Source organism: Loxodonta africana, chromosome 7, assembly GCF_030014295.1.
Source record: "Loxodonta africana isolate mLoxAfr1 chromosome 7, mLoxAfr1.hap2, whole genome shotgun sequence".
Lineage (NCBI taxonomy): Eukaryota > Metazoa > Chordata > Mammalia > Proboscidea > Elephantidae > Loxodonta > Loxodonta africana.
Window position 1 is genome coordinate 22,378,234 of NC_087348.1, and position 8,729 is coordinate 22,386,962.

The window sequence follows — 8,729 nt, forward strand, 5'->3', positions numbered from 1 at the left end:
TCCCTTTTGGTTTTCTATCTCCAAGTCTTTGCACATTTCATTATAATCCTTTACTTTCCCTTCTCTCACCATCCTTTGAAATCTTCTGTTTAGCTCTTTTGCTTCATCATTTCTTCCTTTCTCTTTAGTTACTCTACATTCAAGAGCAACTTTCCAAGTCTCTTCTGACATCCATTTTGATCGTTTTTCTTTCCTGTCATTTTATTGATCTCCTGTTCTCTTCATGTATGTTGTTCTTGATGCCATTCCACAACTCATCTGAAATTAAGTCATTAATGCTCAATGCTTCAAATCTATTTTTGAGATTTTTTTAAATTCAAGTCAGATATACTCACAGTCATACTTTGATTTTCCTGGATTTGTTCTAATTTTCTTTAGTTTCAACTTGAGCTTGCATATTAGCAGTTGAGGGTCTGTTCCACAGTCTGCCACTGGCATTGTTCTAACTGATTATATTGAGCTTTACCATCATCTCTTTCCATAGATGCAGTTGATTTGATTCCTCCATATTCCATTTGGTGAGGTCCAAGTGTATAGTCACGATTTACATTCTTGAAAAAAGTCATTGGTCTTGCAGAATTCTGTCACTCAATCTCCGGTGTCATTTGTATAACAAAGGCCATATTTTACAGCTACTGATGCTTCTTCCTTGTTTCCAACTTTCACATTCCAATCACCAGTAATTATCGATACACTTGGTTGCATGTTCCATCAATTTTGGACTACAAAAGTTGGTAAGAATCTCTAATTTCTTCATCCTTGGCCTCAGTGGTTGGTGTGTAAATTTGAATAATAGTCATATTAACTGGTTTTCCTTGTAGGGATATGGCTATTATCATCACTGACAATGTTGTACTTCAGGATAGATCTTGAAATGTTCTTTTTGATGATGAATGCTACATCATTCCTCTTCAATTTGTCATTCCCAGCATAGTAAACTGTATGATTGTCTGATTCAAAATGGTGAATGCTGGTCCATTTCCATTTACTAATGTCTAGAATATCAATGTTTATGTGTTCCTTTTCATTTTTGATGACTTCCAATTTTCCTGCATTCATACTTTGTACATTCTACATTCTGATTATTAATGGATGTTTGCAGCTGTTTCTTCTCATTTTGAGTAATGCCACTTCAGCAGGTGAAGATCTCAAAAGGTTGAATCCATCCATGTCACTAAGGTAGACTCTAGCTTAAGGAAGCAGCTCTTCTCTAGTTGTATTTTTGTACCTTCCAACCTGAAGGGCTCGTTTTCTGGCACTATATGAGACAATGTTCCACTGCTCTTCATAATAAGGTTGTCACTGGACAATTTTTTTTAGAAGTGGACAGTTAGTTCCTTCTTCCTAGTCTGTCTTAGTTTGGAAGCTCCACTGCAACCTGTCCACCAAAGGTGACCCTCTTGGTATTTGAAATATTGGTTGCAAAATGTCCAGTATCAAAGTAACATGCAAGGTGCCACAGTACTGCATCCTGACAGACACATGGTGGACTGACAGACATGTGGTGGATTCACATACAGTTAGTGGGTTAGTATCATAAACACAATTAAATTTGAATAGGGAACGATGTCTCATTTGTTTTCATTTACTGAACAGACATTTATTGAGCTCCTGTGACAGACTGTTCTAGAAACTAGTGATACATCAGTGAACCACAGAGGAAAAAAAAAAAAATTCTGTGCATCACAGTTTAGTCTACGGGAGGAGGCAGGATTTGAATAAATCATATTTCCTTACTCTCAATGCCCTGCCCTGAAATATTTCCAGAAACATTAAAGGAGGTATTATATATAGGAGCTGTGTAAATGAAAAAGCAGCACTCAAGATACCAGGCTCCTATAGCAGTATACTTTAAAATCTCAGAAAAACCCCACTTTTCAGCCTAAAACTGCAGGATGGGAAGAGTATTAGGGGAGAAATGGTAAATGAGAATATATTCAGAAAGAATAAATGAAATGCCATATCGAGAAAAAAATAATTTTTTTATTTAAAAAAATATCTAGAGCTAGGAAAAAATATGAACTTCTTGCACTTCTAAGTTATTTGAATTTAACTTGAAGATGACAAGCTGAAGACAGATCTAGTTTCATTAGACTTTAAGTAATTGGTACTCTCAACCCAGAAAAAGGTTTCTATTACATTAGCTGTTATTTGTGCAGCATTAATTATGCACTACTTCATATGCTTCCACAAACTTTGCTAATACCATTATCCCCTTTATAGATGAGATGCCTGAGAACCAGAGAGATGATGTAACTAGCCCAAGTGTGCACGTCATTGATAAACCCAGGTATTATACTTGGTAGCCTGAACACTACACTCATACTTTTAAGCACTACATTACACTTTGAAATTCCCTCAGAAAATGCAAAATTGTGAATTATAAATCTCACCATCTATCAGTTCCTTGAAAACTCTGGTGATGGCAATCTCATATTCCTCATCGAGAGAAGTCCTTTCAGTGGCTGGATAAAAGGTGCAGGTTGTTTCCAAGCCTTTTTTCTACACATGAAAGAGAGAGAAAGAGCTTCACAGGCACACAAGGTGGAGAATATTCCCTACAGCTTCTCAAGTGCTGCCTTCAACGTGGTCTCAGGAAACAAAAAATAAAGATTCAAAAGTTTTCTACTTTAGTCCCAGCTAGAATTTAAAGAAGCTTCCCACAGAGGAATGAACCTATACTAGTGTCTCTCAGTTGCCCCTGGGATTTGAAAATTTCCCAACAGTATGAGTCTCCAAGATATGTTTTTTTTTTTTTTTTTTAATTAATTTTTATTAAGTTTCAAGTGAACATTTACCATTCCAATCAGTCTGTCACATGTAGGTTTACATACATCATACTCCCTTCTCCCACTTGCTCTCCCCCTATTGAGTCAGCCCTTTCAGTCTCTCATTTTGTGCCAGTTTTGCCATCTTCCCTCTCTCTCTATCTTCCCATCCCCCCTCCAGTCAAGAGTTGCCAACACACTCTCCAGTGTCCAACTGATTTGATTGGCTCACTCTTCATCAGCATCTCTCTCCCCCCGATGACCAGTCCTTTTCATGCCTGATGAGTTGTCTTCGGGGATGGTTCCTGTCCTGTGCCATCAGAGGTTCTGGGGAGCATTGTCTCTGGGATTCCTCTAGTCACATTCATATCATTAGGTATGGTCTTTTTATGAGAAATTGGGGTCTGTATCCCATTGGACTCCTGCTCCCTCAGGAGTTGTCTGTTGTGCTCCCTAGCAGGGCAGACAAGATATGGTTTTATGTGGTCTGACTTGCTTAACTGTTTGCAAAACTTTTATGTCCCTGAGTAATTAGGTTATTTTTTTTCTCCTACCTTTTTCTTTTTTTTAGCTGTTCTTGAGTTTCTATTTGAAGGTGCTTACATTTCCCTTTATGTTCAGGAAGAGAACACTGCATATGCTGGAATGGAAATGCCTATGTTCTTATTAAAAGCAAGAGCTGAGTTCTGGGATAAGGCACAGCATCAAGCCATGAGGATAGCATATCTAGTTCTCAGGTTTGGGGACCAATGAGTGCTTATTAAAGAATAATACATTTTGTGTATAAATATGCAAAAATGTATAAAAACCAACCAAATCAAACCCAGTGCCATCGAGTTGATTCCAACTCATAGCAACCCTAGAGGACAGGGTAGAACTGCCCCATAGAGTTTCCAAGGAGCACCTGGCAGATTCGAACTGCCAACCCTTTGGTTGGCAGCCATAGCACTTGACCACCATGCTACCAGGGTTATAGATTAACACAAATATTATCTCTTTTTCTCAATAACTGATCCCTATTTTTCATGACTTTGAAACGAAGAGCCTGGTTTCTGACTCCGAGTGGAACAAATGGTTAACACACTTAGCTACTAACCCAAAACTTTGAAGTTCAATCCACATCTAGGCACCTCAGAAGAAAGGCCTGGCCATCTACTTCCACAAAATCAGTTCTTGAAAACCCTATGATGTACAGTTCTTCTCTGACACATACAGGTTCCCCGTGAGGCAGATTAGACTTGATAGCAACTGTTTTTGTTTTCTAAGAATTTTTTCTCTTTTCCTTTAATTGGAAAAGAATGAATGACAGATCCATAGAAGTTTGAGGGGAAGCTTGGATTTGACCCATAAGGCCACTTCAGAAAGGGGTCAAAACAGTTTGTTGCTCCATGTAATCTTTAAACATTTTACTTTACCTATTTATATGGCTATTCGTACCCCACAAAAGATGCAAAATTTAAGTGATTCATTAGAAAAGTGAAGGCCTAGAAGCACCTTCACATCAGTTGCCTATGGGATTAAAGAATGTGTGTTGTTTTCTTTTTATTAAAATTTTAGATGTCTGCCTCAACCAGAAGAACTGACCTATATGGACCACACATACTGTGATACAGACAGAAATCCCCAGGGAACTGCCTGAGTCACGGCATGGAGCCTATAGAAGGTCTGGGTGATCTTGCTAGGTAGCAGCAAGAGAGGCACTCAAGGTAAAGAATGTCTTCCCCCACTCTCAACACCCTCAGTCAGAGCATGGACAGGTGAGAGCTGATAAGGGCCCACACACACAGCACAAGGCCAAGGAGTAGCAGGGGACCATTTTTATCCCAGAGCCCTGAACATGTGCTATGTCACCCAAACTTAGCATGTCAGCACCACTCTGGTAACCCAATGTGGTGCAATCCTGTGAAAAAAATAAATACCCAACCTGCAAAAATCATTTGCTTGCCAGATGACCCAACTGGAGCTAGGGTCCCAGCCACAGGACTTGGCATAACATCATTGGGGCTGAATAAGAGCTTATGGAGGCTGCTGGTTGACCCCATGGATGGGCTAGAGTATGGAAGAGCAACTTGAAAAGGAGAAATAGGAAGGGGCCCATGCAGTCAAGTCCAGGTTGGGGAGCCTCATCTGGAAAGCACCTCCAGTTTCCCAATACTGGGCATTGGAAAGCTTAGAAAATTTTCAGAAGACACTCCAAAGTGTGGAAGCAAGGATAGCTTTCTGCTGGCCCAGGTCTAAGGGTAACACATTGCTGTCATTTTGATACCATACTGCTGTCGAAAATATCAATTCTCTAAATCTATGAACATAAAGTGACAATTGATGCAATTTATAAAGTCAGGGGAAAGATAATTGTTCCAGAGAGAGGGAATAGCTTATGAATGCACAGTCCCTATGGAGAGAACATAACTTGTCACTAAGAGGAACAGAAACGGGCCACATGGACTGGAAGATCAGTCAGGGGTTGTCTATGAGAGAGGAGTTCAGAGAGGTAGGACAGCAGCAAGATTACTGCTGCCTGATCTTCAGTAACTGTAATGTTTTAACTTACCCTGAACGACATGGACTGCAATTGCAGTCATGATATGATCTTATTTATGGTTTTAAATCATTTCTCTGTGCTGAGGGTAGAGTATTGGGGTAGAGGGTTCAAAGATAAAAGCAGGGAGACTATGTAGGAGGTAATTGCAATAATCCAGGTGATTACAATGACAGCTTGGAATTAGGTGACAGCTCCGGAAATGATAAGAAGCTCTTAAATTTGGGATACATGTTAAAGTTAAAGCCAACATAGAGTGGATGTGGGGAATGAGAAAACACAAATAGATCAAATGTGCAAGCAGTCAAGATGAAGGATGACATGGGTGGAATCAATCTGGGGATGGGAGCAGAACCAGGAATACAGCTGTGGGTTTGTTCAGTTTGAGATATCTATTTGTCATTTAGATGGAGATACCATGAAAGCAGGCGGATGTCCAGATTTCAACCTCAAGGAAGATTCTGGGACTTAGATATTAATTTGGGAACCTTGGTCATGTAAAGAGTATGTGAAGGCAGAGCACTACAACAACTGGGTTAAATGGTGCTTATAGATTTAATAAGATGAGAAACTGGCAATTGCTGTTAAGTTTTATGTTGCAGAGGTCTGAGTTGTCCTTGAGAATAGGATTTGCAGATAGTATTAGGTATTAAAGTGTGACTGACAGGAGTTTAAAGAGAATGGAAGAAGAGAAATGGGAGACAGGCATCACAGTGATCCCTTGAGTTCTGCTGCAAAAGAGGGAGAATGAAATGAGGTATTACATAAAAAGGAAGTGGATTAAAAAAAAAGGTTTCTTTAAGGATGAGAGAGATAATGAATTGCTTCTTTGTTAATGTAACTATTCCAAGAGAGAGGGAAATATAGATGAAATAAAAGACAGAAGAGATTCTTAGACAAGTAAATGTCCTTGTGTAAGCAGTGAGAAGATGACATCCCATGCAAAAATAAAGAGAATGGTTGCCTTTGGTAAGGGTCACAGACACTTTGTTTAAAACAGCAGTTAAGAAGGCAGCATATAAGTGAATGGAGGTTGGTAGAACGATAGATATAGTTGTAGAAGTCTGGAAGTTCTCTTTTGATGGTTTAAATTATCTAAATTAAATATGAAGGAAGTACATCAATGTTTCCCATTAAGTTTGACACTTGTGGTAGATTTTTAGGCAGATACCTTTCTTCAAATTAAAGTATCCTTCTATTCTTTTCTTGGCTAAACCTTAGTATCATGAAGAGTTGTGAATTTTTCCAATTCTAATGCAAAGGTGATCATATAACGTATCAGCTGGTATTAGTAACAAGAAGTCCCGATAACAAAGAGTAAGACTAAGATTTGTTTCATATGTCAGGATGTCAAAAAAAAAAAAAAAAGAGTCAGACATAGAGCTGTTAAATACCATGCTTAATGAGTAAAGTCTATTTAACGTGAACTAATTTGGGGATCCCACAGAATGATACGAAATTTGTGAGAACTAATTAACAGGGAATATCAGCATTAATGAACAGAACAGTTCATAAATGTAATAGATGATGTAGATTCTGACATTACTTTATTTTTTAGCAATGACTTAAACAAGTTGGAAATTTAGTTCTCTCTGACAAAAATGAAGTTTGAGCCAAGTAGTATGGGGCTGGTATTACAACTCTATGTTAGGGATGTGGAATCCTTCAGTCTTGCTTTTCCACTAACCATAACACAAATCCTCAGGGTCCAAAATGGCTGCCTGAATTCCCACAACGGTTCCACAATCACAGAATTATCATTTAATATACCACCTTCATTTATATTTTATTGGCCATAATTCATCACGTGGCCACACCTAACTACATTAAAAAAATGGATGCTGGGAAATGTCTTTTAGCTAGGAAGAAATATGCCTTAAAAAAACAAACAAAGAAACAAACATTGCCATCCCTTGAATTCTGACTGGAAAAGTTTCCAGATTTGTGATCTTTATAAGGAAAGCAAACTGCCACATCTTTCTGCTGTAGAGCAGGAGATGGTTTCGAACAAACACTCCTTACATCAGCAGCCGAGGGCTTACTTACAGTGCCACCAGGGCTGCTCAACTAGGATCAGTACTCTAAAAGTAAATTTTTTTTTCAGTTAAAATAACTTCAGAAAGTTCCTATTCCTGATATCTAAGATATTTTTTTCCTTCTTTCCGTAAAGGTTTTTCAAAGTATGGTTTGAATGGCAAGAAGCTTAATAATCTGATTCCTGTCTTTTAGTGAATTCTTTTCATTATTATATTCTAAACAAACATAAAATTCAACTCTCCTCAGATTCCCTAAGATGATACTGAGCTGCCAACTCCAAGATATGAGTGACCTGAGGATGGAAATAGCATTTCCTGCCCTACCCATTAGTATTTTTCTGTTGCATTACATTACATTCAGCAATACAAGTTCCAGCCCCTATAAAGTATTTGGTCAAGCCCATTTTGATTTCTTTCCTATCGAAATTTAGTTTTTTTAAGTTTAATGTTTTATTTTTCATCAGAAACCACCACCAATCTGGTCCACAATTTCCTCATGGCATTTTTCACTTCCTTATTCCTGAAAGTATAAATCAAAGGATTGAGCAAGGGAGTTACGAAGGTGTAAACTATGGCCACCATCTTATCGAAGGAGAAAGCAGATGGAGGTCGGGCATACACAGTTATGCATGGGACAAAGAATAAAACCACGACAGCAATGTGAGACCCACAGGTGGAGAGAGCTTTCCGCCAACCTTCAGAGCTATGAGTTCTTAGCGAGAGCAAGATGACATAATAGGAGATGAGCAACAAGGAGAAGATTATGATGCAGATAAACCCACTACTGCCAACACCCAAAAGGCTAAGGATGTGAGTGCCAGTGCAGGCAAGCTTCAATAATGGGTTCAAATCACATAGGAAGTGATCGATAACATTGGGGCCACAGAAGAGCAGCTGGAAAATAAAGACAATTTGTATCACCGAATGTAAGAAGCCGCCTGTCCAGGCTACCCCCGTCAGGATACCACAGAGCCTCCAGTTCATGATAGAGGGGTAGTGCAATGGCTTGCAAATGGCCACATAGCGGTCATAGGCCATGGCGGTGAGGATGATCACCTCCACTCCAGCAAAGAAGTGCTCAGCAAAGAGCTGGGTCATACAGCCCTTGAAGGAGATGGTTTTCTTCTCATAGAGGGAGTCCACAATCATCTTTGGTGCAAATGCAGAGGAATAGCAGGCATCCAGGAAGGACAGGAAGGCCAGAAAGAAGTACATGGGGGATCCCAGGAGTGCCGGGCTGCTGACAGTGGTCACCACAACTAGCAAATTGCCCCCAACAGTTGCCATGTAGCAAAACAAAAATACAACAAATTCTATTTTTTGAACACTTGGGTTCCATGAAAGACCCAAGAGGACAAACTCAGTTACGAAGCTTTCGTTTTGCAT

General features: G+C 39.2%; 1 protein-coding gene across 1 annotated transcript; it reads right to left on the reverse strand.

Moving 5' to 3' along the window:
* Nucleotides 1–7,707: 7,707 nt before the first annotated feature.
* LOC135231818 (olfactory receptor 4C15-like) lies at nt 7,708–8,729 on the reverse strand. Its single transcript, XM_064289009.1, has one exon. It carries the CDS (start codon nt 8,727–8,729, stop codon nt 7,794–7,796), a length of 936 nt encoding a protein of 311 aa, XP_064145079.1. The 3' UTR covers nt 7,708–7,793.